This window comes from Hylaeus anthracinus, unplaced genomic scaffold (assembly GCF_026225885.1).
Source record: "Hylaeus anthracinus isolate JK02 unplaced genomic scaffold, UHH_iyHylAnth1.0_haploid 11989, whole genome shotgun sequence".
In the NCBI taxonomy this organism is placed as follows: Eukaryota; Metazoa; Arthropoda; class Insecta; order Hymenoptera; family Colletidae; genus Hylaeus; species Hylaeus anthracinus.
Genome location: NW_026534337.1, coordinates 13,090,137 through 13,109,733, shown reverse-complemented (window position 1 = coordinate 13,109,733; position 19,597 = coordinate 13,090,137). Strand labels below are relative to the sequence as shown.

Sequence of the window (19,597 nt, the reverse complement as noted above, 5' to 3'; positions counted from 1 at the left end):
CTTGCTACAGGAACCGTTAGGGTGTCTCGTTTCCATATACAAGATATTTGCTAAATTCTGAATCACAAGACTGCGTCTACGCGCAACGGATTCAAAATTGGGAAAATCTTTTGATATTTAAGGATCCTTCACATCGAAGAATTATTCATTGTTTGTTACAGCGTATTCAATTATCTACCACTAAATTATAAAATTTAGTTTTGATATTTAAAGGAATACGTATGTATTCCAGATTCGAGTTAATGATTCCTGCATTTTAACATTTTATCCGAGTCAGATTCTTCCTAAATCGACGAATGAATCTTCAAATCTCTAAAAATTCTTCGCTTCTAAACTACTACAATCCCTACGTGCTCGAATAAATCTAACTATCCCCAGTTCCTCCGCGTCACGTGCCTTTACAATCATCACGACGTTCCACGATCAAGCGAATAGTTTCCAGAGTCGCGTCAAAGACGAAGACAAAGTGCCTGTAGCGGAGGATATGGAGAATAACTTTACTTTGAGAGACCTTGATTTCACCATTTGAGTCATCGCCCCTCGCTTCGTAATTATTGATTTTCCGCGCTACCCTAACTGCCCTAACTTCATAGAGAAAGTAAGAGAGAGCCCGCGGGGGCGAGAGATAGAAGAGTACGAAACGCGGGAGAGTCGAAAATGCCTTTTGTCCCCCTTTTGCAGGGGATAACACACAAACGCTAACCCTACCACTACGAGCATCGACCTTATCGATATCACAAATTTCTTATGCGCCTCTGTGCTCGCATCCAGCCCTTCGAAACCCGATTTAAATCGCCGTGCTGTCGTTAAAGTCTCGACGGGGCACGCGAGTCGAAAATAATCGCGGCTCGATCGCGGAATCATTTCGAACAGCCCTGAAAGCTAAGAATCCCTCGGATACTAAACACAGGGATAGTTTACATTCCACAGCCGTCAGGACTCGTACGGATAAGACATTGGAATTCTCACCTCTGCCGAGACTGGACGGAGACATGGACATTCCTGGCCTGCTCCCGTCGAACGTCCCTCCGGACCTCTCCGGCATTTTCATGACATTCTCTTGCTGACCTGTTCCACTTCCGGACGACACGTCGCCGCCGGTCGTGGGACTGGACGTCGTCGTAGTGGTGGACACGGCGGTAATGGTGATGCTAGCCACGTTGCTTCCGTTCGCGGTTGTGTTAGCGTTGTTGCTCGTGTTACCACCACTGTTGCTGTTCGTCGTTTTGCTGGGAACGTTGCTGCCACAGTTCCCAGCGTTATTCCCGCTGCTACCGTTCGTCGAGTTTCCGTTCGCGGTGGTGCAACTGCTCACGGCCGTGACACTGACTACCCCTTCTCTAGCTATGTCCTGGAGGGCACTGGCAGCTCGAGAACCAACTCCAGCTGGCTGAAGAATCGTGTACTGTTTCGACGAGTCGGGACTGGTCACCGCTGACAGACCACCGGTTGGACTCTTGCTGCTGGTCACGGGATTCGGTGTCACCTCGTGCCTGGTCACGTGGTGGGTCTCCTCTTTCGACGATTTCAGCTGAAGCAACGAAACCGTGGAGGGATGCTTGTCCTCCGTGGTGGGCGCGATCCCCGTAACAGGTTGCGGGGTGGGCATCGTGGGTCCTGGACCAGGGGTCGGGTAACCAACGAACGTGGCCGATGCTGGATACGGGCCGATAGGTGGAATCGACGCGGATGGAACGGCCACTGACGGTGTACCTCGACCAGTTCCCTTCGCGTGGTCTGTGTTGGGTGGTCTAAACGCCGAGGTCGCCGAGAACGGGGAATTCGAGGGCGGCGATGACGTGGAAGAGGTCGTGGTCGCCGTTGGCAGAACCTTCATATTGTTTTCACTGTACTGTCTATGGTAGTTCGCGTATAGTTGGTGTTGCTGGTGTTGCTGGTGTCTCGCGGCGTTCTGCGGCGATTGACCGTTCCTGCATGTCCGATCCCTGTCCCTGTCATTCATCTTGTCCCTGTCCACGTCGTCTTTCTCGGTGGCTGGATCCGACATGTCGATCTCCAGCTCGTTCGACGAATCGTCTACCAATTCGTTGAAGTCTGGCGGATCGTATCTGGAATACTTGTCGCTTTGGCGACCTTGAGGGTCCACGTGCGCGCCGACCATGTTCCTGTCGTTTCGATCCTTGCTCGACAAAGACCTCACCGGCACTGGTCTGATCTTACCCGGCTCGTTGGGATTTGAATTGTTTACTTGGCTGTGAACGCCGACGCTGTCGTGTTCCGATTTAAGGAAATGTTCGAGATCTTTCTTAACTTTGGCAGGGTGCAATTGTTGCTTGCCGGAGTCCAACTGTCTCAGCTGTTGCTGAGTTTTGCTGTTTCTGTCTTGTTGACCGCGGAACGTTATCACATCTTTCAACGAGCACCCAGCCTCGTTGCTCGCGGTCGAGGAGTTGGACATCGACGACGGCGACAGCTTCGGATTCTCCTTCTTCTCTTCGAACAGATTCTCGAAATTCGATTCGTACTTGTCCTCGTCCGAATTACCTCTCTGATAAAGGGATCCTCGGGGCCCAGGCCAGCTTCCCGACAAACTTTTCAACGCTGCCTCGGTCTCCCTGATGAGAGTCTCGTCGTCTTCGGGCTCCTCCGAATGCTTGCTGGACTTTCGCGCGGGGCTGCCACAATTGCCAGCCGCGAACGCTCGTTTCTTTTGCGGCAACGGTATGGTCTTGCTCAAATCGTTCGCGTCCAACGACTTTCGCGTCTCGTCGTCCCGTACACTTTTCCTCCTTCGTTTGGCAGCAGCATCAGCTGTCTCCATTTCTTGTGGAATGGTCGCTTGTGCACCCTTCCTGTTGATCAACGGTTGCTGTTGCTGAAACGGCTGCTGTTGCTGTTGTTGCTGCTGCGGTTGCTTAGGATTCGGGTTGACAGATTCTGCTTCCAGCTTACGTTTTTTGAGATGAGCCATCGCATTCTGGCCACCCGGCACGCTGGTCAGTTCCACCCTGGAACACAAAAATTCCAGAGGATCAGGAAATCTGCTCTCTTGTCGGATGCATGGATGCGCAGTGAGTTTTTTTTTTTTTGTTTGATTTATGAGTGCAATGTCGTTGCTCAAGGTCGGCGCGATCCTAACGCGATAGCAACTCTCGCAACCTCGGGATCGGGTTCTCTCGGTTCCAAACGATTTCACACGCCGTTCTTCTCAATTTTTTTTTTTTTTTGTTTCGTTTTGAAATATACTTTAACACCGTATCGAAAGGCTAAAGGTACTGGTCTCTCAAGAAACTTCACCTGAAAGCTGTCGGGGGCCGTCGAGGGCCATCGCCCCGGATCTTGGGACCCGTTCCATCCAGTCGAGACGTTCCAATCTCCAGATGAACAACTGCCAGCGTTTTCTCCTTCGATTCGAACACCACCGCCGCGTCCGTGGACTTTTCTCCTAGGTACAATTCGACAATTCTCGGGTACACGTATGCGCGCGTACTACGCGACACGCACACGCACGCGCACGCGTGTGCTCGCACACCAGTCACGCGTGCTCGACGTGCCACTGATACGCACGAAACGGACTATTTGCGTAGCACTGGTGCGCGGTGAGCCCTTCCAGACGGGGTGCTCGCGAGCTACTGTGCTATGTTTAAGTTCGTTCGAGGGTGGCGATCTTCCGGACCACACGGAGGGGATGAAGGCTTGCGCGGGCAACCGTCAGCCTTCTGCTTCGCCGCGAAAAGTGGGGGCGGGTTCTGCGCACTGTCCACCCCTTTCAGCTTAGCTGGAACGCGATTCCCGGCCTCACAGCACATCCCCTTGCTCACCTCGCCACCCCCTGCGATAGCAGAGAATGGAACACGACCCCTGGATGCACACCGAGCCGTCCAGTGTGTTGGGATACGTGCGCCGTACACCTCCGTCGCTTACATTCGCCCACTTCTCAACTTCCACCGCCCCGTTTCGCCTCGACCCTCTACCTGTGCTACCTGGTTCTTCTCGCTGCCGTAAGAGTCCAGGCAGCTCCGGTTCCTCGCAACGGAGACCATCCTTTTTCGCTGTCCTTTATCCAATCGAGAGCCTCGCGTAACGAGCAAACGTCCGATTAAATTAGAATTAACAGCGAAAACGCAGCTCTGCGACTATCGAGTCTGTTTACCTTTTGATTACGCTAAAACAGCGAGCATAAACGCGAGGACTCGTGAAGCTTTTGTTACAGAAGCTTCTATTCCGATTCACGTCGACAGAAATACGTTCCGCGACTCTTGTCTTGGTATACCCAGGTTCAAAATAGCTGCGTGACAATCTTCAACGATACCAAGTTATCTAGGTTTTCTCTGCGTTTCGATTCAAACCTCTCCAAGTACATCGGTTAAGAAATTTATGCACGCCGGTTCGCTAAATGTTTAATTATCTCCGCAATGCTTCCCCTGGTATATTTATCTTGGAAAGTTCGTTGTGAGACGTTGCACCGGTTGAGTTCGGATTAACTTTGGATGACGTGTGGCGATTTCGATCCCGTAACGTGATTTCGACTGTTCGCTCGCCTCGATCGATGGTAGGGAATATTTTCAATCGCCGGACTCCGCGATCGGTTCGCTCGTACGGTTTAGAGCGATAGCGAGGAACCTACAACTCGAATTAGATAAACCCTGGTTCCAAGAGGTGGTACAGGAAGAAGAAGAAGAGCAGGATCAGCGTCAGCGCTTAGCGAAGCTTCCAAGGATCGCGGGGAGCGAGTGGGCTTTCCTTAAACCCTAAACCCTCCTCAGACCGCGAAATCTCGGAGTTTAGAGCAACGAACTCCTAGAAAGGACCGCTGGGAAGAGAATGTGCCCCCCCCCCGCCCCCTCCACGAAACTAAAATCGGAAGTTAAATCGCGCCGACGGCTTAAGACATTATCACTTTTCTTCGGCTGGCCGATGCTCATTGGTCCAGCTCCGAGTTCGAGAACGAGAGAAAGAGAGATACGGGAGCGGGGCAAGGAACAGCTTGAATCCCTTCCAGTTAGGGATCAATGCTTCCTCGTCCACCCTCCAATTACGTGTCATCCCTTATGGCCTGTGGGGAATAATTAGAAAGCAGCCCTTCTCGAGGCCCGAGTGCCTGCGTTCGTCGACGTATCGCGAAAAGATTAGTTTCGTTTTCGTACCGAATGTGTCGCGTCTGCTGTTAAAGTCTCTGGATGAACCACTGATGTGCTTCGTTCTTTCATCTCGTTGCAAATACGGGAATGCGTGTAACATTGTTAGTGAAAATCTTGGCGTATGGTCATGTACACGGTGCATATTGTCTACTGGCATGCAGGGAGGCTGAGAATGGTAAGATCGTTTTGTCCCCAGTTTTGTGCTATCCACTGTGTCATTATTATCGCGATAAATGAATCGCTCTATTATATCGTTAATAACGTGTAAATACAGTTTACTTTACCTCCTCCACCAACAGAAAATGTGTATCCGCAGGCGAAAAATATTGGATCGGCCCAAGACCTAAGGCGGATGTTGAAACTATCCAGAAATATGGAACTCGAGTAGCGTGAAGCGTTTTGATCCGTCGCGTTGCTGTTGGGTCTGCGACGACAGATAACAGTCTGCCTTCCCTCTCGACAGACACGAAGATCTCGACACCTCAAAATCCGTACTCGTCAATTAATTAGCAAGTGTCGTTCGTAGCGGAGGAGATGGTTACCCAGGAACACGAGGCTGCATTGCGGACGATGGAGTCTCTTCTGAAGGGATTAGAGTATTAGGCGACGTCACGTCACTAGAGTCTAAAGCAGCCTCCTTGGAACTGTGCTCTTAGAGATAGCCCAAACTTACACCCCCCCTCCCTCCCTCCCCTCCCCTCCCCTCCCCCGCCATACCGATGGTTCTTTAGGTACCCTCCATCTCGCTCTTTCCCCTGGTTTCTCTCCCCGATCCTCGATCTCTCTCTCGCGCTTCTCATCTTTCCTCGTTGCTTCTGGATGGCCCTGGCGTCCTTCTTCGAGCCCTCGACAATTCCAATTAGATAAACCACCGACGGATCACGGCACTCTTAGCGGTCCTATTGGAGATTAAGCCTCTGTTGACGGATTTGTGCCAAAATAACTGCACTCGTGAAATATTGACATTGATATCCGTCACAGATGTTCATCGATCTGCTTCCAACTAGCAATTGAACCCCTTCGTTAGTCCAAGCAAGCGTGGGTTTCATTCTGAACATCGTTACTCTCTATTTAATTAAATCAAGTATCAACTACCTGAAGGTTGTTTCTGGATAATGTCTAACTAAATCAGAATCATTTTCGTCACTCCTGTTCTGGCTGAACACCCAGGGGCGAGGGTGTTCTCGCGAAAGGAACTCGTACATCTTTTTCTCGCCGACGTTCAAGGGTGGGGGAGGGCGGCGCTAGGCGAATGCCGGATAATTTAGGGGTCTCTCACGCGTGGATAATGGGGAACTTGGCTAATGCACCCCACTTGGCACCACGTGGATTCGCGCGAGTTTTGCGGCTCAGACTCTTCCTGTTACCCTCGGCTTTCTTAGACACCGGGTGGAAGTACTAGGGTGCTGGGGTACCGAACAATTTCCAGCGGTTCGTAACAGATCAAAGTCGCAGAATAGCAGTCGATTCGGACGATCAAGTTAGTCACAAATTTATTTCTGCAACCTTTTCGAGCATATTAACACGTACGTGTACTTTTCGAAGGATTTCTTTTGTATATACTAAAAATTACTCGATCGATTCGAATATAATTTTGTAACATTCCTTAATTTAAATAATCGTAAAAGTAAATTGGAAAAGTGTCAAGCATAATCGGGAGATTCCCGAAATCAGGGGATTGGGAATCATGAGCTCGCGTCGAGAACTCTTATTTAACAAACCGGGAGTAGTGGGAGCCATTGTCCGACCATCGACGGTGGCATTCTACTGGACATGATTCCTGTCAGGGAAACCTAACGAATTGGCTTTATTTCCAAGGGGATTCTGCGATTCCGCCTCTATTCTCCGTCGAGCCGCTTTCATGGCAGGGGCCGAGGGAAGATTTTAAAGCGTACTCGTGTCGTGGCATTAGTGCGAGAGCAGAGGACGAACCGCTGCGACTGGGACAGCTGCCCAGTTGGACATCGCTTCGACTCTAGGCTCCAAGGGAATACTCCGTCCCTTCGCTAACTATCCGCCCTTACGTCAACCACTTCGCTCTCTCTGCCCGTTTCTTCCTCCTCTTGCCTTTTTTTTTTTTTGGACGAGCGTGCCCCTTCGCAGACTGACGTCTTAAACCAATCGAATTCCGATCAAATATTTAACGCTGCCGGGACCAACGCTTTAAGTGGCTCTTCCATCGCTGGACCCTGTTCCTCAGCGAGAAACACCTTACATCGTTGTCTTGTTCCGTCGAGTTTTCCGAGACGCTCTAAGTGGGAAATATGGTCCCGTATTTTTTCAACTTTTAAGTGTTCCTACAGCAGCTAACGCAATTCCAGTGACGTTCCTTCTGAACTGCTCCACTCGTTTTGTGTGGATAAAACTAACTCCAGATGGACGTTTTGGTCACGTTTCTAATAACTGCTCTATTATCCGGTTCAACACTGGTTTAAAGAAATATTGCAAGTTTGGACCGCCGGTCACTGATGACCACCGCGCGTCGTGAGACACATTCTTTCACCCGAGGTGCAGTTAAGGTTCTTTCGGTTCGATTAGCCTACCAGTCGTGGATCAATGGGCCAGGTCCGAAGTAGAGGTTGCCGTTTTTGTCCCTTTCGGCATACGGCAATACGTCACGCGTCCTGGTTTCGGGGTGTAATTAAAGAGAGCGCAGAACAGCATGACGCCTCGGGCCTGTCTGGGGTAAGGAGCGGGGCGAGACGACCGGGGACGGTGGTGTGGGGTATAAGGGATGTGTTTTACCGAGGGATACTTATACCATCCCTACGCGGCACATATTTTCATATAACAAAACCATCTGCGTGCCGCGCATAACAAATTTCAACTGATTTATAGTGAGGCTGGGGCAGGCGGGCGCAAATTTTCGCAGTTACGTCGACGCCGCCACCGACGCCGACGCTAACATCAGACACTCGGACGAGTCGGTACTTCCTTTCGCCAATTTATGGTCCTTGTATCATTTTCGTGGGCACAGAGAACGCTGTCGTGTTATTTGATGTAATTGATACGTTCGTATCTAGTTAAACATGGGATTGGGGTTTGTTGATGTACAGGGGAGTATTTTCACTTTCCCTAGGTTCATTGTACGTATCACGAAATCTTATTAAAGAGGACGCACAAAGTGATGGTCGAATGTTTAAATACACGCTTGCAGCCGGCTAGTTTCCGTCTCAAAGCTAATATTCGTACAGAGAAAAATGAAAGATAAGAAACATTTAATATATAAGAAATAAGCGTAGAAAACAACAAAATTTGCATGTATCACAATGTTTCTTGAACATCGAGTAAGAGAAATTGAAAAGGACTGCTCAGCAAGTTTCACACTGATATCTACGAGGAACGCGACCCTAAAGGGTTGCACGCAGGGGGTTGCAAAGTCGACTATGTACAGCGAAGGGCAAAGGGGAAAGGGAGATGGTAAGAAGGGACCATACTCGGACCAACCGACGACGAACCGAGCTATTCGATCGATAATGTCATAGTGACAAGTACCAGCACGTGTATCCTTCTTATGCTTATGGCAATATTGCCCATGCTCGGATCAACTCGGAGTGTCTTTAGAAGTGTCCTTGGAAGTTGGAGTGTTCTTGCGCTTGAAAGCCAATCGTAACTCAACGATAAATTAGTAGAAATGGAGTATTTAGGTTACTGAAATAAAATAAACTAATTATTATATTTTAGCAATGCTTTTAATTAAAAAAAGGTCAAGGTAATTGTATGGAAACGTTTAGAAATACAGTCTTTTTATGCATATAATAAAACTGCACTGCATCAGAGTGCTCGTGTTCGATTTGATTAAAAATAAAATAAAGGTTGCGCCCCTCTCTTTCAATAAACAATCATGATAATACGGCGAGAATCCTTGAATTTTGTATAGATTGGCAACCAAAGTAGTACACACTTCATCAGATCAACACCACGAGTGAAAGTATAGAAACTAAAAACACATAAATGTAATTATTGTAAACTACCCTTTCATACATTCTTAATCCCTTTCGTCATACGAGGCTAGTAATTTCATGTCAACAATGAAGTTTTTTCTCCAAGGGACAGCGCGTCGAGTATGATTGACAATTTAATTATGCCTGGCATCTGTAGGAGAAACGGGACGAGACCTAACGTCAGCCAGTTTCCTTACTGGAAAACAACGGAGGAGCAGTAAATTCTGAAACGAACCTGGAATAAACTGTCCGAGCTACGACCATAATAATATGCCTCAGTCGACGCCACCGCCAGATTGTTACGGCTTGTTGGAATTGCCTCTCCGAAAACCAGTCCGCCTCGTGGTGTTCTTGGATTACGATGCAATTTCTCGAGCCTCATGGGCTTGCACTGATGGCGGCCCTTAAAACTCAAAAGCCCCTTCTACGCGGGATTCCTCGACCAGGAATTACGTGTAGCCGTGTGTGTCGATGAATTCGAACGATGCCCTCGACTGTTTCCGGTGTCACAAAACTTTTTCACGGAGCGCATCTCATGAATAAATGAATCGGTCATTTCGAGAGAGGACGTAACTACAGTTCCCGACACTGCCCACCCCTTTTTTTACGGTAAATTCGTTCTGTTGGGGGTTGGAGGAACACCTACATCTCTACCCATGGCCTTCGGAAAAATATATTCCCTGAAAATATATTTGTTTCATGTGTGCGAAATTCGCATTTACTTTGGACGATTTTTATACTCTGAAAATGCTTTCATTGGGAATCTTACGAATATTCGTAGCGATTGTTATTGATTTTCTAGACGAAAACCTGATTCTGTAATCCACCCCCTAAACACTCATTCCAAATAACTATTATTGAATCGTTCAGAATCAACCGTAAAAATCAAACAATTTGCCACCGTTCAGCAGACTACGCGTCGCGTACAAATATCTCTATCGGGCTCTCTTTTCAAACCATAAATACACGGAACGCAGAGTTTCGCCAACTCTCTCATTCCGTGCCGCGAAGTGTTATACGTGCGTGCGCACGGCCATAAAGTGAAAAAGGTCCACGGCAGTTTGTTACCAGGAGCAGTTGTAACGGAAGGGCACGTATCGAGTAACATGATTACAAATATATCATAACCTTCTTCGCCCTTTCTTCGCCCGACGTTCTCGAAAGGGCCCGACTGGGAGCGTTAGCGTGTCCTTCGACACGCGATACACGTGCGTCGCCTGTCGATGCGGCTTTATCGCAGCAAATCACTGCTAGCCCGAAGAAATAAAGACAAAGGGGTCGCGAGGGGGTGGATAGAACGAACGAAGGGGCACGTACCACATCCCTCGACTAAATCGAATTGACAGAGCTCCGTGTGTACTCTGCAACCGAAAAAAGAGCACGGGTGCGATCATGGCCTGGGATACAACCGTTGCTACACGAAATGGTGGACGAGAGTTTTATTTACGTGGAATTGTAAGGGCGTAACGTGAAGTAGAGTGTGCAGGCTGAGTTTAGAATGTGAGAACAGCTGTAGATATTTGAACGAGTAGTTGTATCCACGCAATCAGTTTTAATTTTGACATTCGCGTCACATTCATAATTCTCTGGCATCTCTAAATTAAGATGCCATCGGCTCTTTTTATAGCTCGGGTACCTCGGGATCGCTAAACCCGTACTGTAGCTACAATCAAACATAGCTACAGCCCCTGAAGGCCTACCGATTAAATGACTCCACGCTAAACATTTAGGTCGAATCATCCTACTCGCTTCCCATGTTCCAAGCAACTAAACAATCGCTCTAATAAAGCTAGTATTCAGTCTATTCACAAAAGTAATTCGTGCGACAAGCCAGACGAGAACTCGACACGAAAGTCCAGAGGTTCGCGCAATCCCGATGATGAAAGCCAGAGGACTAATATAAGAATATCACGGATAGAGGAGCAACGATCGTATCGCGGATCAGTGTCCCGGAAACGGGGACCGCCTCGCAGCCAGACAGCCAGATATCTCGGAATGTTTTACACCTCATTAGGCAACAATGTGTTGTTGCCAGGGTGAATTATATCGGGCATGAGACGCCCGTCAAGACAAATGGCTCGAACCGGAGGTAATTGTGGGCTTTTATTAGCTCTGGTTTCTCCTGTTGGCTGCAAATCGCGCAACGCCAGAGTCGGAGACGTCGAGGCAGCAACGTAGGCAACAGCAACTCAGCCAGCAACAGCAACCCTTCCAGGCTCCTTCTCCTCTATTTTCCTTCTCTCCATGCGTTTCTTGTTCGTCTTCGTCTCTCGCTCTCTCTCTCTCTCTCTCTTTCTCTCTCTAACGCGTAATTATTCGCGTGACAGTAACGCAGGAATGCGAATCTCGTCTCTCTAATTTCTGCAGACTCATCCTTCACGCTGAACTCGTAGTTAAACGATTCGGATCAATCGCTTTTAAGTCATTTTCTTTCCTTGTTTGGTCTTTCATGGACGATTGCAATTCGGAATAAACTAGTTGGACGACAAAAGAATCCTCGAAGACGAGCTTGTGAAAATTGAAATTCTTATCCATATTCTACCAACGCCGTCACGATTATTTAAGATTCCTCAATTTTAGCGTACTTTGAATCATCACTCGCTCACTTTCGAGTCGCTCGTAGCTCTTTGTAGCGCAATAAACTTCTAACGAATTTCTTAGTCACCGCAGACCACAAGCTCGCTGGTGTTAGTGAGCTCTACACGTTTTGGGTTATTTACGCGAGGCGGCGGAGTGTAGCCGTCGACGTTGGTTAAAGTATGCCTGAACGGATCGGCAAGATTAATGTGGTCAGCGTGTTTCTTGAGATATTTCACATACTTGTAAGGTTAATTACATTGCCGTGAAAATTGTTGCGGGCATACTACCCTCCATGATACGGGACAACATTTTCGTCGACCTCCATCCCTTCGATTATCTCGTCTTCAAAGGATTCGGTTACAGTTTGAAACAAATTTATATGAATTTAATTCAACGAGTTTCTTCCACGAGGAAAGATACAAAGGTATTTGATAAAAATTGGACGCGAAATTAAAATTGTATGGAGAAACAGTAGTGCTGAATTATATACATATAGAGTGTGGTAGATTATGTTTGAATAAATAGTACTAAAAAATTAGAAGTTTTGTTGAAGAAGAAGAAGAAAAATCAAGATTAGATCAAGACTCTCCGTCGCGTCACAAGACGTAAATAAATTCACGAAGAGAAATCATGATTCACCTAACATTATCTCGAATAAGGATGCAGCAAGCTTGCAAAGATTTTTGAGTGTATCTGAGAAAACGAATCAGCCCTTTGGCAGCGCGATAAAATAGTAATCACTGCCGAGATTCGCCCGCCATGGAAGTTTTAAGAAGAATCTTACTACTAAAACAGAGTTCTCACGAGTAACAGTATGAAATGACGTGAAACCTAGTTTCAGTGTGCTCCGTAATTACTACCCGGAAAGTTTCGAGCGTTTAACTTAAGAATAAGGTTTCGGGGTATGTGTGCATGCGTTGGATTGATTAGGAGGTGGAAATCCTTAAATATAGCCAAAGCCTGATGAGTTGCATGCAATTTGTTTCGCTGCAGTGTAGAGAAAATGAAGTTTGTTTGAGAGCGTCTTGAGTGAGTTAGAGTATTTCTGTAGAGTAATTCAAGTCTTCACAGTTGGATTATTGTTTGTCTCTGGATTAAATTAATACACACGGTGGGAACAAATTATTGTCAGAATCACAAAAAATTCCAAGACAACCATTCTATACAAAGTGTCCACGTGAAATAAACGTACAAACCCGTTTTAACGATTACTTTCCTTCCTCGTTTACCATAAACGCCGGCTCGAATCCGAAAGGAATAAAATTCTCTCTCATTCCTCATCCGTGTCGCGGGTTCTCGAGGCTGCGAGGCGGAAATCGCAGTATTTTTTCGAGGGGGAAGACACGACATTCCAAAAGGTCGCATTTTCGCGAGAAGAGAGCCCGGGTTATCCACGCGTTATTACGCCTCTAGGAGGTACAGCTCGCTCGAGGCATATGCGGGCCAAGCTTGTCCCCGTCCCTTTTTCGTTAGTAGTTTCGCAGTGGTTCATGTATTTATGCATTTCCACTCGCCCGCTGCTTCTTGACTAGAGTCTACGCGCGTCTATATGGACGTAGGCATAGCGTACCAGACGATTTACATGTATTGCCCCTCGATGATGCCCCATAAAAGATGGCCACCCGCGGTGGGGTAGCGTAGCAGAGAAGACAGAGAATTGCTTTTAAATTAGCGAGGTTTCAGTCCTTTCGACGTCACTTCATTCTCTCGACAACGATTCGTCGCCATAGATATACTTTTTTGGACTATCTAAACGATTTACATCGCATCAGAAAATTATGTCGTTTCCACGGTTGATAGTTACTGCAATTAATATCAGTTATTTAAATCGTTACTTCCATTTTCAGCAACGTTGAAAGTAATTTTCCTTCGACGAAATCTTGCTTTTCGCGGTAACGGTTGAATCCGTGGTTGCCTTTCATTATTCGACCGCCATATTTACTCATTGAATTCAATTCGGATTCACTTATGGTATGATTTACTAGCGAAGGCGTACCTGAGGATGGTGATGGGAATTTATTGGAGACGGAGGTCGTCCCGAAAACGGGGAAGGAAAATGCAGACGGAGAGAGAAGCTCTAAGAGGGAGAGAAGAGCTCTGGGCAAAAGGGACAACGGCCAACGAAGGTCGGGAAGGGCAAAGGGCGCGTCCTTTTCTCATATTCTATATCACATATGGTCGCTCGTAAAAGTTACAAGAGCATCTTTTCGAAATTTAGATTTACTGCACTGTTTCGCATTTACATTTACTTGTGTACTTTCTTTCATCTACGTACTTCCATGAATCTTTTACATTTCTGCTGACTCTTAGATTTCGTTTGGGAAGAAAAGTCAGTTAAAAGGTGGGACAGACGACTTTCGGAAGCAATGAAGTTCCTACAATGTAGAAGTAATAAATTCATTAGAGTTCATTTTTTACAAATTAAATACGAATGAATACGAGTAAAACATGTATGAAGAAAATTAAAAATAGACGTAAATTACAACAATAATTCGAAAATAAATTTCGAAACAAAGACACGTAAAAAACGAGCGACAAAGTTGTGCGCACCAATTTACGCGCGGAGTGAATTCTGGCCGATCAACAGGGGGGCTCGGAATGCCGCAGACCGAAAGTGGTGCCAGGGGGTTGGCGGAGAGAGAGGGAAGGGGCACACCCCCCGCGAACTCGAACATGAATTAAAGTTTTAATTTCTCTAAATCACTGTTCGCCCTCGAGCGCTTTCCACCAGACGGTCCGTTACTTATAGCCTTTGCCCTTTTTACCGCCTTCTTTTTTCCCATTCGCCTCGATCTTACCACCGTCCAACCCTCGCCAATCGGGAGAAATCGATATGCACTTATCCGATGACTCTTGAGACCCCAGGCCCTTCTTTTTTTCAGGGGTACCTTCGCAGGCATAACAGGCGGCAATCGTTCGCCTTTGGAGATTCGAAATACGCCAGCCAACATTTTCGTTGACATTAATCGAGAAGCATAGTGTGTGCATAAATTAGAGGCTAACTCGCATTATACTTCGCGATCAAATTTACAGGAATAATCGAAGAAACCAACATCCTTCTACCAAACAATTATCACCTCCACTTTCCTCAAAAAACACAAATTCTCATTTTCCCAAAACTTTTCCCAACCAAACCTGACCATCTTGCACCATCATACGCGACCAGAACAGAATGTAAATTACGATCAACCACCCACGCGAAAATGTATCGAAATCGATTTCCATCGTTGGAAACTGGATCGCGCGGCACACTTCGCGCCCGAACCTCCCTCTCCCCGGTTGCGCCGTGCGATAGGGTGAAACGCGGGGGTTGTTCATTTAAAATCATGACGCCGAGCGTAGGGCGCAGTCACGGCGGAGGCGTTAGTATTAACGTTAGGTGCCACCAGACCGGGCCACCTACAAGAACTTCGTGCACCCCTTACCGCCCGGTGACATATTGTTTCCATTCTGCTCTCGGGCTAAAGCGCAATAAAAAACTGGCATAAATATCGCCGCCCTCGGCGTCCCGCGGCAACGATGCCATCCAAAGCGGTGGCCCGCGACACCGAGCCCACGGCTGCAAGAACAGAGAGACCCTGGATATATACCCGGCGGTCCACAACTACGTGGAAACGTTCTTTCGCGCGGGAGAAACGGCAGGGACTAATTTGTCTGAGTGGCTTTTTCGATGGCTATAGAAAGGGCGCCCGCAGATTGCGAGACGAGCCGTGATCTTTTGCTGGATTGTCGTGGCGACCAAATATTCACGCGTTTTGGAATAGTCAGAGACAGTGGTAGTTTAAAATGTGGTACTATTTCATATCGGGTCCAGTAGGAGACACATCAAATGCATGGTTATGTTTTGTATTTTGTATTGGGGATAGTTTTGTTACTGTATGCTTGGGGAGTACAAATTTATGCGATAAAGTCTTTTGAATGGCGAAGAGGAATGAAATGTCTGAAAGATTAACTGATCCATATCTTTCTCCAATAGGATCAAAATTGTAGAAAAAGAATTTCAATTATGTCAATGTATATTCGATATTTACACAATGTTACACCTCTAAAATATATTTAATCGGAAACAGTCGAATCGTGGATGTTTTAAAATTGATTCGTGGCATTATTATTAACATTTGCTGGTCTTCCACCATCCCATCTTTACAAAATGCGTTGTATTCAAAGAGTAACTGGCAAACTCCCGAGTAATTACATCCGCAGCAGGGAATACCAAAAAGACTCATTCACGAATTCAATAGACTATGCGTTACGCGGCAACCTATGGAGCCTTTATAACATTCCGCAATAACGAATGGGATAAAATTGTAAGGTAACTCCATAGGTGAACAGATATTTTAAAATTTAATAAAGGCCCAGAATACAAGTCTGATAACAATAGAACATATACGAGTTCGGAATAATTCTCGAATAATAACGTCAGCTTTCGGGACTTTTACTATTATAAGGAGATTCATTAATGAGCGAATAATTTGATTTACGCATACGAGATTCATTATTTAGTTACGATAATTGCTGAACAACAGTTACGTATTTTTTCAGGTGGGGGTTGTGTGTATAGATGATCAGTGTTTTGATGAATACTCGTTTATTGTGTACTTACAGCGTGACGGGTTCCTCAGGACTCGAAGGTGAAATTGACAGAGACATCGTGGTGGTTAAACATCGTGATGTTCCTGGCGACCTGACTCGATCATTCACCTATAACAGGAAAAGAATAAGTTAGAAAGAATAATTACTCTAACAATATTTTATGTCTGAATATGTGATGGATTTTCGTGTTGCATTTAGTATTCAACAATGCAATTAGAGATATACTTTGTTAATTGGTCCAATAAGCAACTAACCATCTAATTGTTTAATTCCATTAGCATTGCAAAGCAGATATTCCAACACCCAATAGCATGACGACACTTGAGACAGTCGAACTTCGACGCGATCCGCTTTAAGGGATTATGCACACGATCGAATTGAAAATATACAGAAGAAACATTCTTCTGTGCACCTTTTGAATTCTTTGCACGATCCTCGCCGTCGTCGATAGGGAATTGCGCAACAGGTAGAGCAGATATGTCCTCGAGGCATCATGCTCGACAGAGCGTACGCGTGATTTACCGTATAAGTGACTCATCGAAAGCACCCCTTTCTTTCTCTCATCTTTGATTCCATCATCGAAACGAAACGCGAAGGAAATAATTCTCTTACCAAGATAACTTGAAGCGCGGGGGCCAAGAATTCATATCTCACAGACAGCATTCACATTCCCTGATAAATTAGCAATTTGGAACGAATAAATATTGTAGGAGTCTAAACGAAAAATAAGGCACGGGGATTCGAAGCCACGATCCTCGGATCCACAGTCGGACCGCTTTACCTACGCGACCAATCCCATACTCTACGTTTCGTGTTCTTATTTCACTCCTTATTGTTCGGTATGGGAGGCGCGGATACTACAATATTCTATGCATGTGTTCCATTATATTCATTTAACATCAAAATATTTATAAGACCAAAACTCCTTGTTTAAAAAACGCGTGGAAGAGACCAGGCACGATCAAATTTTTCGCCCGTTGGATTCCCACGAGGCTCTCAATCGAGACACTGGCAGCATAATCGGATCTAGCGGACAAATTCAGTCGAAATTGAGTCACCCCCGACCAAAGAAATATTACGGCCATATTTTTCTCCAGTGAACGATGACTGAAGCTCTCCCGCGATTTCCAAGGGATTAATAACGGCAGTAGACCGTTCCTACGACAATCGCGGAGAGAAACAAACGTAGCCCCGGGCAAGTGGACCAGACTCGCGCCCGACATCAATCTGAACGAGCGAGCCGCACCCCTAACGAGCCACCCAGTCATATAAATTTTATTGCCATTTCATAAATCTCGACAACTACCGCGAGTAACCGTTCCTGGCCTCTCTCAGAGATTATCAGGAACGTATAAAGTTGCGGATCGTCGCGCGGTTACGGCGCGATTTTGTTTGTCGACTCGAGCCGCGACGTTGACGGGGATGCTCGCGAAAAATATCACGGAAACGTTCGAGTAATATCGATAGTTCTCGCTGGGGGGCGATCAACCGCGACGTAAAATGGAGAATTTATCGGCAATGGATATTTTTAATCGTTTCCGAACCTCATCTTAACGACAGCGCGAAGACATTGGTGAAGTTCGCCGTTAATTTCGAACAGTGGAATCTATAAATTCGAAATGAGATTGTAATTCAAGTGCGATTCAATCGAGGCGTGTGCGTATCGTTTCTGTACTATCCTAGTCGTTGGAATTATCAACATATTTCATTGGTAGAATTATCAACAGTTTGATAAAAATATTATATGTATTATAAATATAAGCAAACGGGTATATCCAGAACTATTGAAAAATGTGTGCATGTAAGTTAACGAAGTAAAGTCCAATGAAAAGGTTTGTTCAACTATTTCTTGGATACTTCAGAGTGAAATTTGTATCGACTGGATCATAAATTCTTTCTTTGAGGGAACTCTCGAAGTTTACGAACAATGTAATACTGTTTATTAAACTTCCCAGTAACGTTGGAGTGTAACAAGCTCATCAGTTTGCTTATTTCCTGCACAATAATTTCATTTACATCTTTAATAGTAGATAGTACTTCATCCTGACAAGTACATATAATTTAATTATAATATAATACGAGAGAAATATACGAAGTAGTAACTGACAGACCTCTCGCCATGTTCTTCCCGTCACAAATCATCTCGTATTTTCCCAGACACTGTTAAAAACATTTCCATACCGCATGAAAGATGCATTCTTATCTCAACATGTAAATAGAAGCATAAAATACGATGCAGCGGTTGGCTGGGAGGAATGGAAACAGCAAGATTATATTTATAATAAATAAGACGGAAGCCCGCACGCGAAGGAGGAAGAAGGAGCACAGTTAATTCAGTTTTATACGACAACACTTCCGATCCACGGCAAGCCGGCGACAGTCTCAAGTTCCTTCCCTCGCGTTCTCTTCATCTTAACGCAAAGACGAACCAAAACCTGATTTACATTTCTTTCTCTCCGCGCTATAAAAATTCTGCGACGATAACTTCCTTTGTTCCACCCTCTATGGTTCGTGGGGGACGAGCGACCCCTGCGGCTGGAAAGCCACGGGGAGTCCCCATAACCCCGACTAGTTTTCGGTTTACATTACATTTTTTTTTTCCTTAATTAAAGGCAGTGCGCATTCAGGTTTGTCGGAAACCGTCCTTTATCTTTCGCGGCCGAACATATTCAGCGTACACCCCTTGAAGTATTCCACTGAATATTTTCAACAATTTCGCCTAAGTATTTTCAAAGGAATTCTTTGTAAATTGATGTTTCGTTAATTTCGTCCATCATCATTCACCAATCATCATCCAATCATTTACTAATCATCGAAATTCATGAATTTCATTTAAATTCGTTTCTATTGTAGCTGAACTTTCAGAATTACTTCCTCTTCGTGCTTCGGTGAAAAGCACTGTCACCCATATGTAGGTAACGCGGCGATCAATATGTCAAACTATAGCTGAAAAATAGAAAATTAATTCCACATGCCTAACAGAATCTACGCTCTCCCTTTTTGCGTTCTATGTCGCAGCCATTTGAAATGCACGCACATGACGTATCCACGCGACAACAGTCGGTGCTGACGATCGTTCAGGCGACGAGACCCCCGTCGCGTGGGTGCGAGAGAGGCCAAGACAGGATCGAAATGTAATTAAGAGAGCAAATAATCCGAGCCGAACAAACTCCATGAAATGGATCAAAGAACTCGCGGGAGGGGAGGAGTCGCGATAGGGCGAGGAACAGAGAGAGACGGAGCGGTGGGACATCCGTCGATAGAGGCGCGTCGTTGAAAGGTAGCAGGACGAGCTACGACCGACTGCTGCTCCCTGTCGTCGTCCTGTCTAGCCCGAAGGAGTAGGGCAACGAGGGGGCCTCGGCAAAGACCCTCGAT

The 19,597-nt window shown here is 46.1% G+C and overlaps 1 protein-coding gene across 4 annotated transcripts in view; it reads right to left on the bottom strand.

The window, feature by feature from the left end:
- The window catches only part of LOC128887577 (mucin-2), a 295,584-nt gene that overhangs the window by 28,594 nt on the left and 247,393 nt on the right, over window positions 1-19,597 (bottom strand). For all 4 annotated transcript variants that reach the window (XM_054143612.1, XM_054143613.1, XM_054143614.1 and 1 more), the window contains exons 5-6: window positions 16,230-16,327; window positions 970-2,969 (exon numbers count right to left, since the gene is read on the bottom strand). In XM_054143612.1, the coding sequence (XP_053999587.1) occupies window positions 970-2,969; window positions 16,230-16,327 (2,098 nt within the window). The remainder of the gene's footprint in view (window positions 1-969; window positions 2,970-16,229; window positions 16,328-19,597) is intronic.